The sequence below is a fragment of the Microcaecilia unicolor genome, chromosome 2 (genome assembly GCF_901765095.1).
Source record: "Microcaecilia unicolor chromosome 2, aMicUni1.1, whole genome shotgun sequence".
Lineage (NCBI taxonomy): Eukaryota > Metazoa > Chordata > Amphibia > Gymnophiona > Siphonopidae > Microcaecilia > Microcaecilia unicolor.
The window spans coordinates 510,160,148-510,181,430 of record NC_044032.1 but is presented as its reverse complement, the minus strand read 5'-3'; the positions used below and the strand labels follow the sequence as shown (position 1 = coordinate 510,181,430).

The following is a 21,283-nucleotide window of genomic DNA, read 5'->3' as shown; positions in this document are numbered from 1 at the left end:
CATAGTTGGTGGGGGGTTTGGGCTCCTAGATCAAGACTGAGGCTCTGTTTATGTTTGAGTGTACTGATGGTGTTTTATGTGATCTGATTATGTTTGTTTTATTGTACTCCACTCTGATTTTTGGATGGGTAGATTATAAATGTTTATTTATTATTCATTAATAAATTAATTCATCCATCCATAACAAGAGATTCTGGAATATGGACTGGCTAAACCTACTACCAGACAATAGTATGATGTGAATGTAAATGTATGTTAGCAGCCCACTTGAGGTGTATTTTCCATGAAAGAAATTTGTAGGGCTGACAGGTCCATTTGCAGCCCTACAAATTTCTTCCATGAAAGATCACTTCAAGTGGGTTAGCAATGCAGCCACAGCTCTCACATTATTATGTGTGATGTAACCCTCAGAAGTCAAGCCTGTCTGGGCATAAGTGAACAAAATGCAGTCTGCTAGCCAACTGAACAAAGTACATTTGGTAACAGAAGCCCCTGGTTTATTACGGTCAAAAGAAATGAAAAGCTGGATGGACGTTCTAAGGGACGTCATTTGGAAAGGTCTAGAAGAGGAAGAAACCACATCTGCGTCCTCCAAAAGGAGGCTATGAGGCATATTTTCAAAGCACTTAACCTTACAAAGTTCCATAGAATATTCTCCTCTCCTCTCATCATTCCTCACATCTTCTTTAAGCTGGGCACAAAAAGAAAACCTCGTCCTTATTAACACTAAAACAAGTCTCTTGTTCCTAGGCAATATTCTTGAACATTCGATATGTAAGAGAAACCATTCTTCTTTATGGTATAATCCTGATTTCCGTATTAACAATAAGCCTTTTTTCTGGAAAATATGGTAAGAATGTAATATCGGGTGTCTTAAAGATGTATATAACTGTAAAGAGCAATCTCTATACACTTTTTCAGACTTACAATCTAAATTTCATATTCCTTCCTCTCAATATTATAGATGGCTTCAATTATCTCACTGCATAAACTCATCACAAAAAAGGAAATCTCTTTCCTGCCTAGACCCCACTATTTTTCTCAGTTTTAGTTCTATCAGTACCCTAGGGTGAATATAATCCGGTCCAGGAGATTTGCTACTCTTCAGTTTGCAGAACTGCTCCATTATGTCTTCCAGATTTACAGATATTTCAATACGTTTTTCTGACTCTTCAGCTATGAATACCCTGTCCGGAACCAGTATCCCACCCAAATCTTCCTCAGTGAAGACCGAAGCAAAGAACTCATTTAGTTTTTCTGCTATTTTTTTGTCTTCCTTGATCGCCCCTTTTACACCCCGGTCACCCAGTGGGCCAACCGATTCTTTTGCCGGTTTCCTGCTTTTAATGTATCTAAAAAAAATTTTACTATCAGTTTTCGCCTCTAACGCTATCATTCTTTCAAAATCCCTCCTTGCCTTTCTTATCAGCTCTTTGCATCTGACTTGACATTCCTTATGCCGCTTCTTATTTTCCTCATTCGGTTCCTTCTTCCATTTTCTGAAGGATTCCTTTTTAGCTCCAATAGCCTCCTTTACCTCACTTTTTAACCACGCCGGCTGTCGTTTGGTTTTCCGTCCTCCTTTTCTGATACGTGGAATATATTTGGCCTGGGCCTCCAGGACAGTGTTTTTGAACAGCATCCACGCCTGTTGTAGGTTTCTTACCCTCTCAGTCGCTCCTCTAAGTTTTTTTTTTTTTACTGTTTTTCTCATTTTATCATAGCTTCCTTTTCTAAAGTTAAACGCTAACATATTTGACTTCCTATGTTTACCTTTTTGAAAGCAAATTTCAAAGGCGATCATGTTATGATCACTGTTGTCAAGCGGCCCCCAGACCGCTACCTCCCGTACCAGATCATGTGCTCCACAAATGACTAAGTCTAGAATTTTTCCTTCTCTCGTTGGCTCCTGTACCAGCTGCTCCATAAAGCTGTCCTTTATTTCATCGAGGAAGTTTACCTCCCTAGCGTGCCCTGATGTTACATTAACCCAGTCTATATGGGGGTAATTAAAATCACTGTAATTATCTGGAATGTGTAGGCAGTGCTTTTTTTGTAGAAAAAAAGGTGCCGGTACTCATTGTGGGCGGGGTCACCACACATGGCACCGCCCCTATTATAGCCACACCCACATTAGCCACACCCCTTATACCAGCCATAGCGCATATAAACAGACATCATTGAAAATATTATACTAGTATAGGAGAAAAAATAATGTGATTTTTTTTCATTATAAATAATTTCTGTAAGCTGTTACAGCTCCAGTATATCCAGTGCAAAATAAGACAAATTCCAAATACTAAAATGAAAATAAAATGATTTTTTTCTACCTTTGTTGTCTGGTGACTTTGTTTTTCTATCCATATTGGTCCCAGTCTCTGATTCTGCTGCTCTCTATCTGTTCTCTTAACTCCGTTTCCAGGGCTTCCTTTCCATTTAGTTCTTTACTTTCCTCCTTTCTTCTTCTTTTGTTGCCCTGCATCCATAAGTAAAAGCTGGGTCCTCCTCCTTGGAATTGACTGGAGGAGGTATAACATGGTTCCAGCTTTTGCCTATTTTCTCCATCCATGTGCAGTTTTTCTCCTCTCTTCCCTTTCCCTCATCTCCATCCATGCGCATCTTCTTTTTTCTTTCCTCCCCTCCATTCATGTCCAGCACTTCTCCTCTCTCTTTCCCTCCATCCATGTCCAGCATTTCTCATCTCTCTTCCCTCATCTGTATCCATATAAAGCAATAATTCTCTCTCCCCTCTCCTCCATCCAAGTCAGCATTTCTCCTCTCTCCTAGCCAACTCCTCCATCCATCCATGTCCAGCAATTCTCCTCTATCTCCTGCTCTCCTCTCCATCCATTTCTAGCATTTCTCCTCTCTCCCCTCTCATCCATGTCCAGCAATTCTTTCTTCCCTGTCCTCCCCTCCCCGTCCAGCGATTCTCCTCTCTCCCCTCCATGTCCAGAAATTCTCTCTTCCCTGTCCTCCCCTCCCCGTCCAGCGATACTCCTCTCTCCCCTCCATGTCCAGAAATTCTATCTTCCCTGCCCTCCCCTCCATGTCCAGCAATTATCTCATCCCTGCCCTCCCATCAATGTCCAGCAATTCTCTCTCCCCTGCCCTTCCCTCCCATCCCATGTCCAGCAATTCTCTCTCCCCTGCCCTTCCCATGTCCAGCAATTCTCTCTCCCCTGCCCTTCCCTCCCATCCCATGTCCAGCAATTCTCTCTCCCCTGCCCTTCCCCCCCATCCCATTGATTTCCAGCAATTCTCTTTCCCCTGCCCTTCTCTCCCATCCCGTCCAGCAATTCTCTCTCCCCTGCCCTTCCCATGTCCAGCAATTCTCTCACCTCTGCCCTTCCCTCCCATCCCATGTCCAGCAATTCTCTCTCCCCTGCCCTTCCCTCCCATCCCATTGATTTCTAGCAATTCTCTCTCCCCTGCCCTTCCCATGTCCAGCAATTCTCTCTCCCTTGCCCTTCCCTCCCATCCAATGTCCAGCAATTCTCTCTCCCCTGCCCTTCCCTCCCATCCCATTGATTTCCAGCAATTCTCTCTCCCCTGCCCTTCCCTCCCATCCCATGTCCAGCAATTCTCTCTCCCCTGCCCTTCCCTCCCATCCCATTGATTTCCAGCAATTCTCTTTCCCCTGCCCTTCTCTCCCATCCCGTCCAGCAATTCTCTCTCCCCTGCCCTTCCCATGTCCAGCAATTCTCTTTCCCCTGCCCTTCCCATGTCCAGCAATTCTCTCCCCTGCCCTTCCCTCCCATTGATTTCCAGCAATTCTCTCTCCCCTGCCCTTCCCTCCCATCCCATGTCCAGCAATTCTCTCTCCCCTGCCCTTCCCATGTCCAGCAATTCTCTCTCCCTTGCCCTTCCCTCCCATCCCATGTCCAGCAATTCTCTCTCCCCTGCCCTTCCCTCCCATCTCATTGATTTCCAGCAATTCTCTTTCCCCTGCCCTTCTCTCCCATCCCGTCCAGCAATTCTCTTTCCCCTGCCCTTCCCATGTCCAGCAATTCTCTCTCCCCTGCCCTTCCCTCCCATCTCATTGATTTCCAGCAATTCTCTTTCCCCTGCCCTTCTCTCCCATCCCGTCCAGCAATTCTCTTTCCCCTGCCCTTCCCATGTCCTGCAATTCTCTCTCCCCTGCCCTTCCCTCCCATCCCTTTGATTTCCAGCAATTCTCTTTCCCCTGCCCTTCTCTCCCATCCCGTCCAGCAATTCTCTTTCCCCTGCCCTTCCCATGTCCAGCAATTCTCTCTCCCCTGCCCTTCCCTCCCATCTCATTGATTTCCAGCAATTCTCTTTCCCCTGCCCTTCTCTCCCATCCCGTCCAGCAATTCTCTTTCCCCTGCCCTTCCCATGTCCAGCAATTCTCTCTCCCCTGCCCTTCCCTCCCATCTCATTGATTTCCAGCAATTCTCTTTCCCCTGCCCTTCTCTCCCATCCCGTCCAGCAATTCTCTTTCCCCTGCCCTTCCCATGTCCAGCAATTCTCTCTCCCCTGCCCTTCCCTCCCATCTCATTGATTTCCAGCAATTCTCTTTCCCCTGCCCTTCTCTCCCATCCCGTCCAGCAATTCTCTTTCCCCTGCCCTTCCCATGTCCAGCAATTCTCTCTCCCCTGCCCTTCCCTCCCATCTCATTGATTTCCAGCAATTCTCTTTCCCCTGCCCTTCTCTCCCATCCCGTCCAGCAATTCTCTTTCCCCTGCCCTTCCCATGTCCAGCAATTCTCTCTCCCCTGCCCTTCCCTCCCATCTCATTGATTTCCAGCAATTCTCTTTCCCCTGCCCTTCTCTCCCATCCCGTCCAGCAATTCTCTTTCCCCTGCCCTTCCCATGTCCAGCAATTCTCTCTCCCCTGCCCTTCCCTCCCTTCCCATTGATTTCCAGCAATTCTCTTTCCCCTGCCCTTCTCTCCCATCCCGTCCAGCAATTCTCTTTCCCCTGCCCTTCCCATGTCCAGCAATTCTCTCTCCCCTGCCCTTCCCTCCCATCCCATTGATTTCCAGCAATTCTCTTTCCCCTGCCCTTCTCTCCCATCCCGTCCAGCAATTCTCTTTCCCCTGCCCTTCCCATGTCCAGCAATTCTCTCTCCCCTGCCCTTCCCTCCCATTGATTTCCAGTGATTCTCCCTCCCCTCCCCTCCCATTACTTCCAGCGATTCTCCGCCTCTCTCATGCCCTCCCATCGACGTGCAGCGATTTTTCCGTCCCTCCCCTGCCCTCACCTCTCTCATATCCAGCGATTCTTCGTCCCCCAGCGTCCTCCTTCACTGCCTGCCAGCCAGTCGGACTCAGAACCGAACGGTGCAGGCAGCGATTGGCTGGCAGCGTCGTAGCTTCCCTCTGCAAGTCCCGCCTATGCGTAAACAGGAAGTTGTAGGCGGGACTTGCAGAGGGAAGCTACGACGCTGCCAGCCAATCGCTGCCTGCACCGTTCGGTTCTGAGTCCGACTGGCTGGCAGGCAGTGAAGGAGGACGCTGGGGGACGAAGAATCGCTGGATATATGAGAGAGGTGAGGGCAGGGGAGGGACGGAAAAATCGCTGCACGTCGATGGGAGGGCATGAGAGAGGCGGAGAATCGCTGGAAGTAATGGGAGGGGAGGGGAGGAGGAGAAAAAGGTGCCGGTACGCCGTACCGTTGCGTACCGGCACAAAAAAAGCACTGTGTGTAGGATAAATAATCAACAATAATCTCACAATCCTACCTACTGTGCAACTTGTTTGAGGGACACACTGGTAGATAACATAAGAAAAAGTGGAGAAAAAAGACCTCAGGTCATTCGGCAACTCCTCGTTCTTAAAGGACAAGCCTTTTGTATAATGAGGAAGCCTTATCAGTCATAGGTCTTAAAAAAACTCCACACTACTAAATTTCTCATTGACATTACCATGGATCCCAACAAGCAGATGCATAGGAGACACAATTTTCATATATATTAAAGCTTGGCAAGAGTACTTATCTCTATTGATGAATTCTTCAAAAGTCCAGCCTTATATCCAAAGTGCTCTTGGTGTTCAAAAAGTCCCGACAGGGAAACCCTGTTTCGCTAAACAATATAGCAGCTTCAGGGGAATCTTTCAAAATTACAGCAAATCCAAGCCTTTAACATTTCTCCGTCTCCAAGTCTCACTGGAACAGAAAATGGCGGACGGCTTCTATTCATTTATTTTTGTTTTTTTTGTTACATTTGTACCCCGCGCTTTCCCACTCATGGCAGGCTCAATGCGGCTTACACTGGGCAATGGAGGGTTAAGTGACTTGCCCAGAGTCACAAGGAGCTGCCTGTGCCTGAAGTGGGAATTGAACTCAGTTCCTCAGTTCCCCAGGACCAAAGTCCACCACCCTAACCACTAGGCCACTCATCCGCAAAATGTTTATATACTCAGCGTCTGACGTCATTCCACACTCATCCAATCAAATGGGTCAATTGTCAAAGGAACGCTTTCCACTCTATTGCAACATTTAAACCATTGGGTATGACAGTATGTAAATCAAATATCCAGCGCTGCTCCCTTTGTCTTAAGATCCGTCTGATATCTCCCTTCCTTTCCGTTATTCTCATTTGCTCCAATACAATACAATACAATACATTTCAGATCTGCAATAGAATCCCCCATTCCCCACCCCGTCTTCTGTGTGATCAGGAAATACTTAAGAGCAAAATCTCAGTCCCCTCTCCCTTGGTGGAACTGGTTTAACCCACCACACTGACTTCTAAGAAGGAAGAGAGTTTCGTGGTATTTTTCTGATGCTAACAGCTTGACCGAGATGCTCTCAGTGGGCAATTCTGTAGTACACTGAATAAATCTAGACGGTATCCTAGACAAACTTCAGAACCCACTGATTGGAGGTATAAGGAGGCAATGGTTTGCAAAAAAGCCTTGAGCCTCTGTCCTACTGGAAGGTTGTATGGCATAGATATTGAAAAACTAGTTATGTTCTTGTGGAGGTGGTTACTCCCCCACCCCGGGTTTTGATTATAGCACTGGTTGGGTCTTCTGGGACAAACAAGATCCTTGTCTTTTCTGAGAAGAGCAAGAATGAAGAGGATACCCATTCCTGTGAGAGTAATAGGATCTCCTATGTCCTCTGCTCTGATACCTCCTAGAAGACGAGATGATGATGAAAACAAAGGGTATCACAGTATTGATCGATGATAAAAGCTGTAACATACCTTAATAACTAACCCCCTATTTGTCTTCTAATGTATCAAAACTTTAGAAATTTTACTATTCAACATTCCTTTCTCTGACTTCCCTCACTCTTTGTGGTTCTGTTTTAGAAAGGCAGCATAATTATCCTTAATAGTACACAGATGCTGTGTAAATGTGTGTGTGTATGCAGTTTGCATCACCACTCCATTCCAGCTCTACCTACATGCTGCCCCCAGGAATGCCTGTGCAGAGATTACAGAAAAGTAGGCCAATCTTTCAGTATGCCTACTTTTTACTCAAGTATACTGCTGCAAAATTTTACAACTGTTTTTTCCCTGTATAAAAACATGCATTACATGTGGAAAATAGGCTGAAAATTACCCTTGTGTGTAAATTTAGGTGCATACTTCTGAAAATCCACAAGTATGTACATTCTCTGCCCTAATCAGACCTCCAGAAATGCCCTGTTGATATGCAAGTAAACATACACATCAAGAGGAACAATAAACTTAAGTTTACCTGCAGAGTGACCAATACAGCGTTTCTGTACATAACAGCTACATTTCCTGTCTTAAGAGTAACATGCTTGATTCTGTTAATTAGTGTAAAACATCCTTATAAATGTAGTAACCAGGGCAAAATCTTACTTGTCACATTTTTAAATTGAATGTGGAGACTTGGAGCCAAGTGTTTTGTTCTGTTCTTCTGCAACAGTCCAGTGACGGATGCAGAAGCAGGGTAGAAGGGAGCACTCGAAGAAGCAGCAGCCTTGTGGCAAATGAAATCCCCCCTGCCCCCCATCAGGGAAACGAGGATGAGCATCTGCTGCCCAAGCAGCTACCCCTTCCTCCTGGCTGTTGGCAGCGCTGACATAGGGAAAGGGAATGGGACTTGATATACCGCCTTTCTGTGGTTTTTGCAACTACATTCAAAGCGATTTATATAGTATATACAGGTACATATTTGTACCTGGGACAGTGGAGGGTTCAGTGACTTTCCCAGAGTCACAGGAAGTTGCAGTGGGAATCGAACCCAGTTCCCCAGGATCAAAGTCCACTGCAGTAACCACTAGGCTACTCTTCCACTCCTTTTCTTTTAGATACCAATTGAGTGCATATAAACCCACCAGTCGATGGTTATAAGGGACCATCTTTCTTGAAAAAATATCAGTCTCCCCCCGACCAACAAGATGTCTGGGACAGACACTTACTGCAGCTATGCTCTGCTGCAGCCAGTCAAAAGCTCATCCCTTGCTTTGCCTGGGGAGCAGCAGGAGCCTTTGGTGCATGCTGTTTATGTGAACGAGCATGCTGGGGTTGAGCCAGATCATGCTGGCGGACCAAGGGGTTGTACCTATGCCTCTGATAGTAATAGGGACTCCTCCTTGGCTTGCCAAAAGTCTTCCTAGCTGAGGAGGTAGATGCAGAAAGCACCCAGCGGGAGAAAGAAGAGGTGGTATCAGAGCATAAGAGCAAAGGAATCCTTAAAGAAATGGCTGACTGAAGCAATAAGCAGATGATAGTAAACTTGGATGGTGAGGAGAGGGGAGTCAGAAAGGAGGAATGACTATGCTCCTTATACTCGAGTGAGAGATACATGGACATACACATCTGACCACCTTGTTCACAATCATACCATGTACACTCTCCCTCCAAATATATTCTTCCACCTTAACGAGACATACTTCACCACAAGCCTCCCCACCAAAGTCCCTCACATCGACGAGCCTCAGTCTATCAATAGAGGAAGGAGAAATATGCATTGTATCACAATTTGAACATACACTTTTCAGTTTGTTTTCTTTTGTCTTTATTGTTCTCTTGCATTTTTGCATACCATTTATTGTTTTGTTTTTGTTTGTTGTTGTCCAATATTGGATTTTTTTTTGTTTGATGTTTTCTCTCTTCCCTTTCCCAGAAACATGTTCAGTGGGGACAAAGTCAGTTCCCCATGAAATGTAGAGGCAGTGCAATGGATGCATCATACTGTTCTAAGCTCAGTATGACAGAATTAAAGACCAATAATGAAGGAATTTTTTGTGAGCAAGTCTTACCTTCTGTAAATACTTGGCAACTAATGCTCTGTGGGCATCTAAATGGTCTTCAGTTCTGAGTACATCCTTTTCACGTAATCTCTTCTCATACTCCTAAAACAAAAGAATGTATCTTGTAACCTGTTCGCTAGAAATGTACTTAATCTAAGAAAATATGTTAGCAGCAAAAAAAAAACAAACAAAACCCCAACATAAATTACAGATGGGAAGTGTGGCTTGGGTTTATCAAAGTTGACAGTACTTGGAACATTTTATTTTAGATTATACATCTGGCAGGTAATATCCCTCTAATTTTATTGTGAGAATATGCAAGTATGTGCTGCTGCTGGGCATCATTTTTACCACTGGCAGCCAGAGTGGGGGGAGCCAAGCAACTCTGCCCCCCCCCCCCCCCCCCATGCACCTTCAAAAATTTTAATTGAGAGGAGTGTGCATTACTGTTACATGCACAACTTTGCAAGTATACAGAGATGGAGACCCCATTCTGTGCTGTTTCTATCTCTTTCCCTGATGTGCTCTTTCTACCATTGTGCTGCCACTTGTAATCCAAACTCTGTCATTCTTCTTTCTCCCTTATTTCTCTTTTTGACTTTTATCAGTTCCCTTCATTGCCATTTCTTCCCTTTTATCTTTAAGCTTTTGTCACTTATCTCCCCACTCCATTTTCCTCTTTTGTACACTTCCATTCATTTTCTGTTTCCCATCCCCTCCACTTCCTCCTCCAATAAGCCATCCTCACTCAATTCTATAATGACTCCTTTTCTACCCCTCTTCCCCAGAATCTGCCCTATCTCCTCCTTCTTTGTCCAGTATTCATCTCACTACATATATTCACCCTTCCTTCTCAGCATAACGGCATACAAATATAATAAATGAATAAATAAATAAATAAATAAAACAACAGGCCAAGGCTGTTCCCTACCACCTAACTTATATTGAGCAATACTGAATATTTGTTTATAATTTGGATTGTTGGTTGGAGAATGTGTTTGCTATACACACCATGGGGTACACCTTTTCAAAATAATTGGAATGGAGGTCTGTGAGGGTGGGATTAGAATGGAGTAATGATAGGTAATGGGGTGTGGATAAACTATATGTCTGACTGTTGGTTATCAGGAGACTGAAACATTACATCAGTGTATTATTTGGGGTATGTGCTGCATTTTTGGGAGACGGACGCTGGGATTTACTTAATTTTTATGTGATTGTGTGTTTTAAAAATTATTGTACACCTTCTTGATTTTCTTTTTCAAAAAATGGCATACAAAAACTTTTGAATAAATAAATATTTCTCTAGGAGCAAAATGAACAAGGATGTTTCTTTGCATTTTAGTAGCTCCCATCCTTAAAAGGCAAGTGGTGAGTTCAACTTCTGAGATGTTGTCTAGATGGGACTGTATAATTAGACATTTACTAGACATAACTGTACCATATAAATTGAGCACATTTAAGAAGCAAATTTCTCCATAGTAAAATCTTTTATTACAAAAGAAAATGGGTGCTAGCACCTACAGCATTAGTGTGAAACTTGCTAATACCCCAATATTACAAGGTGAAAGGAGAATGAATGTTAAAGAATATAATATTGGTGATATCAGATGCTAAACTTCTATATTATTCTAAACTTTCTGTAGGAGGGCAAAGTAACTCCAAAATTGTTTAAAACAGAAAATATACTGGTGACATGCCAGACTTTAATGGCTTTGGAGCTAGCATTGTGTTTGTTTGTTTGTTTGTTTGTACTACATCTAAAGTAGGCAATTTACACAAGTCAAAACCAGATGTTAGAAAGCATAATACTGGAGTCTCCATTATATGACAAATAGCAGATGACAGACCTGCCTCTGATGTTACAATGCAGCTGGATGCTTTAGAGGTAGAGGATAATGTGAAACCGGATTGCATATGGGAGCAATTTCTTCCTGTTTCTATTAAGGAAGTTCAAAGATTAATAAAGAAATCTGCAAAAGGAAATGCATATTGGATCCTTGCCCAGGAACACAATTGAAAGGCCTACCTGAAGCGACTGCATGATGATTAGTAATATTTGGCCTTTTCAGAGGAATGTTTTCCCATTTCAGCTTGGTCATATAGTTCCATAAGGGGCTGTCTGGTTTTAAGCAGCAAGATTGCACATATATGGCAGTATTCTAGTCATTTATACATGCATGTAAACACACATGCACATAAATGAGCAGTTTGAAACTAAGCTGTAGTATATACATATGTGATTGCACTTTGCAGGTGGGCATGGGTAGTTTGGAGGGGAAACATAATTATGGGTGTAAATTATAAGATTTAAAAAAATAATAATAATCTATGCACGGTCTTTTGTAATCTAGGTGCAACCATTTATACCAGCTCTATGGCTTAAGTGTTCACGCCTTAAAAACAAATGCATTTTTGACCACTTACTCTAGTATTCTATAAAGAAAGGTAGGTGCCTAGTTTTCTTATAAAACTGGCAGCTTCAAATAGGCACTTTCTTAGTGCCTTAATATATGCACCTTTTAGGCCATCAACTACAGACCCATTTTAAGCTTATTCTGTAAAGAAAAGTAGGTGCCTACTTTTTAAAAAAATTATTATTATTAGCATTTGTATAGCGCTACCAGACGCACGCAGCGCTGAACACCTGACACAGAGAGATAGTCCCTGCTCAATAGAGCTTACAATCTAAAAATTGAACACTAATGCAAGTGGCAGGGAATGCGCTTACATTTAGGTGTGACCACTTTCACTATCCCTATAAGTTAGTCTAAATGCCCACACCTAAAATGTATATATGAACACATATAAATGATAGTATTCTGTAACTTACATGCATTCATGTGCACTCCATCCCTGTTATGCCCAAAATGCACCTATCTGCATGCTCACTGGCAAAGAACGCCATCATTGAAGTATGGCATGTACTTTTCTGCACGTTAGTATAAGAGGTCACTTACATGAGTAAATGACTAGAATACCACCATTTACATGCAACGTTTGCTGCATAAAAATTGGCAGCTCCTTACAGAACGACCTCGATGGGGTAATTCTCTAACAGTGTGTCTATATATAGGCACCCAGAGAGACCTATATGGTACCTATTCTATAAAGGAAAGTATGTCATGTAAATGTTGTTTTGAATACTACTAGTTTTTATTATATTATATTGCTTTATAATTTTATGTATATTAGCTATTTGCTTTGACTCGTACAAATAACACATGTGAGGGAGTGAGTGGTATATTGGCAGGTGTCCCTGAGAATACTCCCTCACTCATGTTGCAGTTAAACCACCTTATGGCAGGTGTCCCTGAGAATACTCCCTCACTCATGTTGCAGTTAAACCACCTTATGGCAGGTTGCGCTATCATGCCATGTCAGAGACTGAGTCAAAGGGGTGGGGCTCAGGCCAGGAGATGGTTAAATGCTCTGGAATGGAGGAGATAAGAGAGGCCCCGAGGGAAAAGATCGCCAGGACCAAGACCCCGAGTACAGAGGTCTCCTGGAGGAGGACCGGAGTGAAGGAATCCTTCTAAGTCAACATTATTTAAGACTACAACAGTTCCTAAGGTGGAAGTATTTTTTGAAACTATAACATACTCACGTATATCACAACTCTACTACACCTGTGCCCAAAATGTCTCCAGGAACGCCTATACACAGATTGCGTAAAAGTAGGCACAGTCTTTAGGTGCTCCTACTTTGTCTGTGTATACCCATATTGAATTTTATAGCAGCAATTTTCCCCATGTAAAATATGCTTTACACTTGGAAAATCCTTTCTAAAATTATTACCCAAAATTTGTTTGCAAAAATGATTGCAGTAGCATTATGGCTCTAATCCAAACAGAAGTCAAGAAATTCAGAGACATGGACACCACAGCACTATAACCCAATGCCTTTTTTCATTACTACAGAGTCAAACACCTCTAAGGGCTGCCAAGAAGTCTGCTTTTCTAAATATCTATAGTGAAAATTCACAAGCAGGGGCGTGGCCAAACCTTGACAGGAGGGGGGCCAGAGCCCAAGGTAGGAGGGGCACATTTTGGCCACCTCCCCGCCGCTGCTTCTGCCACCGACACCCCCCTGCAGCAGCAGCTGCTGCCTCCCTGCCACCGTTTCCATCCCCCCCTGCCGCTCCCTCCCCAACCCACCGCCAACGTGAAGGTACCTTGGCTGGCAGGGGTCTCCAACCCCCACCAGCTAAAGCATTTGTCTGGCTCTAGTCTCACATTGCCTGGTGCCCTGTTTTGTTTTCAGTCGCTGTGCCAGAGCCAATTTGAGGGGGGCCCAGACCCCCATGGCCCCCCGTAGCTACACCACTGTTCACAAGGCCTTTTTCCTGTCTAGTTTATGCTCCATTTAAATATTTTGATCATCATGAAAACCAGCCCTCCAAGATTGGAGTGACAAGACTGCAGTACATGGTGGTTCTGCCCATTTAATACCACTACCTACCTGGAAGAACTTGGATGAGATTTCCCTATCACGAATGGGAACCAGCTTATAGTTTCGAAATTCTGCCACTTCTTGTGTTCTGAGTTGCAGTAGGCGAAACCTTTTTGATCTGTTGAACGCCTCTTGTGAAATAAAATTAAATTCTTCTTGCAGCTGTTCTAGTCTAAAGAAATCTGGAATATAGGCATCTCCAGAGGAAGCAATCTGAAGACGAAAAGCAAAACAGAAAAACACAGCTTATTCAATTCTAAGAAACAGCACCTCTAAAACAAATGTCTTTTTTGTGGAAAATCTCACTTGTCCTTACTAACGACAAACTTGTATATATGAGTGGATTCAGTAAATGGCACCCAAAGTTAGGCACTGGGAAGATATGCGCTAAACCAGTATTCTCTAAAGGGCACTTTGTGCAGAATGACCTTTACAGAATACTGGCTTAGCGACTCAGTGAGCATCTTGCGCCTTTGGGGTTGAGCACTTGTGCCTGCCTCAAGCTGGTGCAAATGCTGGCACCTAATTAATGGCAGTTGGAAGCGTAAATGACAGTATTCTATACGATCACACCTAAATCCTGGGAATGCCCTGACCCATCTATGCGCCTATAGCCACGTTCCCTTTGCAGTTGCACGCTAGAGAAGTTAGGCCAGCCATTCCCAACCCAGTCCTCGGGGTACACCTTGTCCTATCAGGTTTTCAGGATATCCACAATGAATATGCATGAGATAGATTCGCATTAAATTAAGGCAGTGCATGCAAATCTAACTCATGAATATTCATTGTGGATATCCTGAAAACTCGATGGGCCTAGGTGTGCCCTGAGGACTGGGTTGGGAATGGCTGAGTTAAGCACTCAGTTTATAAAATAGGGGCGTAAGTCGGTTACACACGCAACTGCTAATTAGTGCTTAAGGCCAATTATTGGCACTTATCTCCAATGAAATGCCAATTTAGTACAAATTAGCTAATTATGTTGTGCCCGTAACTGACTCTATTCTATAAGCACCAAACTTGGGGGATAAAGTGCAATTCTATTACTGGATGCCTATACTTACACACTCAATGGGTGCATACATTTACAGAACACTAACACTTCTACAGGTAAAGGTACACATTTACGTGCATAAGTTCTAGCAAGGCCCCTAAGCGCTATTCTGTAAAGATGCATGTAAGTGGAATACCGTGTAAATGCAAGGGGGGCAAATACATGGGTGGAGTATGGATGGGGCTCCCACGTATGCACATAACACAGTATTGTAAAGTAAATGTAATTACTGTACTTAAGTAAAAGTTTTGTTATTTTTGCTTGTAAAGAGGTACAGGATAACATTTGTTACTTTTACTGAAGTAATAATTTTGCCAATTTTTGCTACTTTTACTCAGTTACAAGTACAAAGTAAAAACGGGAGATGTAAATGATGATTCCTCAGGAAACCAAATGAAACAGCAAAACTGGAAACAGGATTTTGCTATTGCAAACCTTGTCACGCAAACAGTGGATCATCTCATCTTACATTTTACAGTTCAGTGAATACAGCCTATGACAGTGGTTCCCAAACCTGGTCTGGAAGGCATCCCAGCCAGTCAGGTTTTCAGTATATCCACAATGAATATTCATGAGATAGATTTGCATGCAGTAAATTTTTAATGTGTTTTTCAATGTACTTTTTACTTTAACTTAAGTACTTTAGTACTTTGACCAACACTGCATATAGAAAATTTTAATTTATGTGCCGCCCTGCTGCATTTAGGTGCATGTACTGATGACAGGTCTAGACTGGTGTATATGCAGGCGCCTAAATTTTAGGCATGCCCAAACCAAGTTACACTAGCATTCTATAATGGAATTCCCCAGGGCAGTTATGGAATTTCCCCCATAGACAAACTATACCTTCACTTTGAGATCACATACTGTACCACCTCTACCTATTTGGTTCTTTCCCATCTAATGACACCATTCTTCTTTATTCAGGTTTTCAAGAGCTGGAAGAGGTAGTGGCTCTGGAGGTTCGCCACTAGATTTGAGATTGTGAGCTGTCTTATGTTAGTTAGAACTTATAATCCTGCCCTCCCCAACTCTAATGGTCTTTCCTCGCTTACTTGGAATTTTTTTTATTGTTGTTTTCCTGTTGGATATCCTCCTTTTTTCTTCTACATAAACACATTGTAGAATTGTTTCTGCATATTCCCCTGGATTCTATATAGTGTGACTAGAGTTGCACGTGTAAATACAGTCATATTCTGCATTTGTACACACAAATTAATTAAGTCAATCAGTGCTGATAATTGCCACTTAAGCAATTGCCACTAATTGCAATTGCCACTAATTGGCACAAATTATTTATTTAGATTTTGCTCACACCTTTTTTCAGTAGTAGCTCAAGGTGAGCTACATGCAAGTACTCTGGATATTTCTCTGTCCCAGGGGGGCTCACAATCTAAGTTTGTACCTGAGACAATGGAGGGTTAAGTGACTTGCCCAAGATCACAAGGAGCAGCAGTGGGGTTTGAACCGGCCACCTCTGGATTGCAAGACCAGTGCTCTAACCACTGGGCCACTCCTCCACTTGGAGAAATTTACAAGCACAACTGTCTAACGTGATGTGCCTAAATTCTAAGTCGCATACTTGAAAAGGGAGCATGGCTGTGGGTGTTTCTAAAATCTAGGTGCTTTGCTGCAGAATACGCCCGATCTGTGCATAATTTAGGCATTGGCATTTACACCAATTTTTACTTGGCGTAACTGGCCGCAACTAAATTTAGTTGTGTGGATGGATGCTGGTCATATTCTATAAACTGCACGGAACTTTAGACTTACTTTACAGAATATACCTAGGTGTATTTTTCTCCGTGCAGAATTTTCAGGCATCACCTATAGAATGTAGCCCATTGTGCACTGGTTTACTGCGAACCCTTGAAAAAAGATACATAAAAATCTCTAAGGGGCCCTTTTACTAAAGCTTAGCATGCACTAATGGAATTAGCGCACACTAAATGCTAAGAAGCCCATAGGTACAAAATGGGCTTCTTATTTTAGCGTACACTAATTCCATTGGTGCATGCTAAGCTTTAGTAAAAAGGCCCCAAAATAAACTAAATTTTCTGGATAAATTTAGTCAGTCAGTGAAACTTATCTGGATAGAGGTGCTGCTGACTCTAGCCAGATAAAGATACCTGTATAACTTTGGAACATCTATTTTGCCAACTAGCATTGTCTGGGTAACTCTGGCCAACTAGCACTGAATATTGGTAGTGCCACCCTTTATTTTTATTTGAATAATTGTTTTTCTGGGCAATGAATTTAACAACTGAATGGGAAGGGGGTGGGCATGGAGGCCAAAGAAGGGAGCATTTTAAAACTCAAGGTTTGTCCAGCTAACTTACAAAATTAGATGGTTAAACCTTTTGAATATCAACCTCCAAATTATTATTATTTTTTTTTTTTATAGCATTCTCTTTATTTTGCCTTTTTATGTTGTGGTAATGAGGTGTTGGAGCCTATAGGAGGTGAGGGACAAGCACTACAAGAAACCTGGTAAACAAGGAGGGGCCAGCCAACTCAGGGAGTCAGTGAATCCCTAAAACAGCCTTGTCCTCCAGTGGCGTAACTAGGGTAGTTGACACCCGGGGCCAGTCATTTTTTAACACCCCCTTCCAAAATCTAGTACTAGGCATGCCGAGAATACAAAACACTCAGGACCTATAGAGCAATTCTACCATACCATAAGCAGTCATTTCTTCGAATCACATAAGGAAAAGGAAAGCATCTTAAACACTACAGTGAGCACTAGAACATCAATTCACCTATTGTAAAATGAAACCAGACAGAATAATACAGATTGTCGATCCTGCACAGTCAATGCCAACTGAAAGCCATGTCTTTTTCAAACACAGATACACCCTAATCCACTATAGAAAAAGTAATCATAAACTTTCTATTTAGACAAAAATTAAACTGAACCCCCAAGATGCCAGACTCTGCATACAATGCAACACCATAGAAACAGAAAATGTCCCCTAGTACTGTGCAAAATATAAAGACAGCAGATGTAAATTTGAAAAAACTAACAAGTACCAATCACCACTTTACAAATTAACAAATAGAAATAAAACAAATACAGAAAATAAAATAATACCATTTTATTGGACAAATACATTTAGCTTTCAGAGGCCAAAACATCCTTCCTCAGGTCAATACAGTATAGTGCTGTTACAGTATCCTATCCTGACCTGAGGAAGGGTGTTTTGTTCTCCGAAAGTTAGCCAAAATGTATTAAAATTAGGCCAATAAAAAGATTACCTTGTTTACATGTTCGATTATAAACATTTATTAACACAGCTACAATACTACTTTATTCTAAAGCAAAAAAATAAAAATATATATTTTATTTAGTTTGTTGTCTCTGGTTTCTGCTTTCCTCATCTTCTTTTCACTGTCTTCCTTCCATCCAGCATCTGTCTTTGTTCTCTCTCTGCCATCCAGTGTCTGCTATCCCCTCCATCCAATGTCTGCCCTCTCTCCCTGCCCCATCTACATCTGCCCTCTATTTCTGCCCCTTCCATCCACCATCTGCCCCTGCTTGCCCTCTCTCTCTCCCCCTTCCATTCACTGTCTGCCCTTTCTATCCCTTCCATCCACTGTCTGCCCCTTCAATCTACCATTTACCCTCCCTCTCCCATCCATCCATCCAGGGTCTGCCCTCCCTCTCACTCCCCCTTCCATCCAGGATCTGTCCCCTCTCTCTGCCCCTTTTTTTCAGCCCCAAGTTCCAGCCCCACTATCCCACCAGTCCCCAGTTTCAGCCCCAGCCCTTTTCTCCCACCAGTCCCGAGCTTCAGCCCCCAGTCACTTCTCCATGTCCCCTTTTCAGCCCCCAGACAGTTTCAACCCCAGCCCTTTTCTCTCACCAGTCTCGAGCTTCAGCCCCAGCCACTTCTCCCTGTCTCCTTTTCAGCCCCGCCCCTTTTCAGACCCCAGTTCCAGCCCCCTTCATCCACATGCCTTGCATTAGGGCCCCCCTTTTCAGCCCCAGACCCATTCTCCCACCTGACCCAGGCATGCCCCATTTTCCCACCAGCCCCAGGCATGGCCCCTTCTCAGACCCCAGTTCCAGCCCCCTTCTCCCATCCGAGAACCCAAAACCCAGTCCCCTTCTCCCATCCGAGAATCCCCTCGCCTCCCCACCCGTCACCTTCTCCCATCTGAGAACCCCCACCCCATCCCCTTCTTCCATCTGGGCACCCCATCCCTTTCTCCCATCTGGGCTCTGCATCCCCTTCTCCCATCTGGGCACCCCACCCATCCCCTTCTCCCATCTGGGCTCCCCACCCATCCCCTTCTCCCATCTGGGCACCCCACCACGACAGCCCTCTTCTGCTGCTCCCACTGTGCCTGTAAAAAAAACTTTCTGAAGCGGAGTCGCTGGCAGGCAGCGCCGCGCATCTGCCCTGCTTGTAAAAGAAGTAAATCTGCTCCTCGTCGTCGGAACTTCCATCACTATGTTCCGCTCTCGCGGAAATAGGAAGTTACCTGAGGAGGGCGGGACACAGTGATGGAAGGCCCGACGACGAGTAGATTTACTTCTTTTACAAGCAGGGCAGACGTGAGGCGCTGCCTGCCTGCGACTCTGCTTCAGAAATTTTTTTTTAAAGGCAGGGTGGTAGGAGCAGCGGGAGCGGAGCACCCCCCCCCCCTACACCTGCTGACACCTGGGGCGGACCGCCCCCATCGCCCTTGCTATGCCACTGGATACAGTCTCTCTGGATCCATTGGCTAGCACTACCTCTGTAGCACACCCCGGTAGAATAGCATCTTCCGGCATTTGCTCTGGTCGTAACAAAGTCATGCTAGAGCCAGTGTTTATAAGCCCAGCCACCTGGGTCTGGGTTCACAGTTACTGGAGTGCTGTAGTGTTGCGGAAATCTATCTGCTTCCTTGCTTGATGAATGGCCAGTAACATTTTGTGCTGCGGCAACTGTGTGTGCCTCATTCGTGGTACTGGAGCCACCCACAAAAGCAGTCAGCCTTGGTGCAGGAACTGGAATGCAGGCTTGGGATTAGCTGGGCAATTCGCTTTGAAATGTCCTGTGCGCCCACACTGGTAACAAGGACGTTCATGCCTGAGGTCTTTAGGTTTTTGGGTAGCACTGGAGGGTTTGCTGATAGCCTCTGAGGTTGAAAGGATATTTGGCTTAGGGCTCTGACTGCCCTTAGATACCCAACACACAAACCACCCAGATTCTTTATCAGTCCAGACAGGCAGAACAAACAAATGTTTATTCTCAGAACTTGGAACAGTGGGAAAAAAAAGTGCAAATAACAACAAGTAACAAGCAACTGAAAAATGGATCAATTAGAAAACTAACTAAACATTTACATAGTTCCTAGAAAGTACCTGGGGAGATCAGGATATATATACCTGTTCAACAGTTATCAAATATAACTGTTTTTTTACAGGGCTTCAGCAGAGAGCTCTCTCTCTTCTCCCATGCTGAAACTGAAGAAACAGCCAGCATCTGCTGGGTAATTTCAAACTCCAGACCAATCAAAGCCCAGAACAGTCAAGTTTCAAATAAAAACCGGTTACATCACTACAGGAACTTATTATCTCTGTGCCAACTAAAAGAAAGAGAAGTCAGTCCTCTGTAACAGCTTTAAGAATAAACATGTACCATCTGCTGACCAAATAGGAGAAATACACTTCAGAGCATAATCAATGAAAAATATCCAATACATTTTACAGGTTTAAAACACATTGTTTCTTTACAGGTACCGATATGCTATTTAACTGGTCAGCAGCCATGTCTGGTTTGTTATATAGCTTTGAATATTGGGGAGTGTGTGCTTTGAAAATAAGCCTCTATATGGACATTTAAATATTTTTGATAGTTTTAAAAATGAATCTTTAATACCAAACTGCACAAAAAAATTGGACTGATGATTAGATTGAAGAAATAATAATGCTGAAATGTTTTTGCTTTATATATGATGGTCCTCAAAATTGGCATGTATATCTAAATAAATACTTTACAACTAATTTTTTGAATGGCCAAGTGTAAAGGATGTTTGTTATCCAACAGAGGTACCATAGACTACAAAGTTCACAGATATATTATAAACATTATCAAAGACTCCCTTACCATGATCAACTGCATCAGGGCTGCATTATTTGGGTCATTAGGATCCAACTTAGATTCTGCAGCCCATTTGGCAAGCTTTTTCATATCAGTTAACCCCGATGCTCCAATAGATGCAATGGCATCTGTCTTTTTCCAAACTCTGAAATGAAAAAAAATAGTTATTTTCTGTAATAGCATCTTTCCTTAGTTTGGGTCCAGAAGTTTCCTCATGCTTCTTTGATCTTTCACTCAATTGTAACCACAAGCAAGATCTAGCATTATAAAATAGCGTTTAAAACTATCCAAAAATGTTTTCCCTCAATTTTATACCCTCTCCCAACTCACCTAGTCCAGTCATTGCAGCAAGAGACCTAAGCCCGGACCCAGTGGTGTGCTGGTAAATGTTTAACAACAGGCTCTCTCCCCGGTCCCCCTCTGGGCCCCCCCCCCAAATTGCAGAGCTAGCTATAGCCGGGGAGAGAGCTTGGGGGGGGGGGGGGGTGGCAAT

At 43.6% G+C, this 21,283-nt stretch overlaps 1 protein-coding gene across 5 annotated transcripts in view; it reads right to left on the bottom strand.

Moving 5' to 3' along the window:
* CC2D2A (coiled-coil and C2 domain containing 2A) overlaps positions 1–21,283 on the bottom strand; it is a 237,142-nt gene that overhangs the window by 117,008 nt on the left and 98,851 nt on the right. For all 5 annotated transcript variants that reach the window (XR_003940710.1, XM_030191203.1, XM_030191206.1 and 2 more), the window contains exons 19-21: positions 20,797–20,935; positions 13,660–13,863; positions 9,208–9,300 (exon numbers count right to left, since the gene is read on the bottom strand). Coding sequence is in view for 4 of the 5 variants with exons in the window: in XM_030191203.1 (XP_030047063.1) it covers positions 9,208–9,300; positions 13,660–13,863; positions 20,797–20,935 (436 nt within the window). In the remaining variant the exon portion in view is untranslated. The remainder of the gene's footprint in view (positions 1–9,207; positions 9,301–13,659; positions 13,864–20,796; positions 20,936–21,283) is intronic.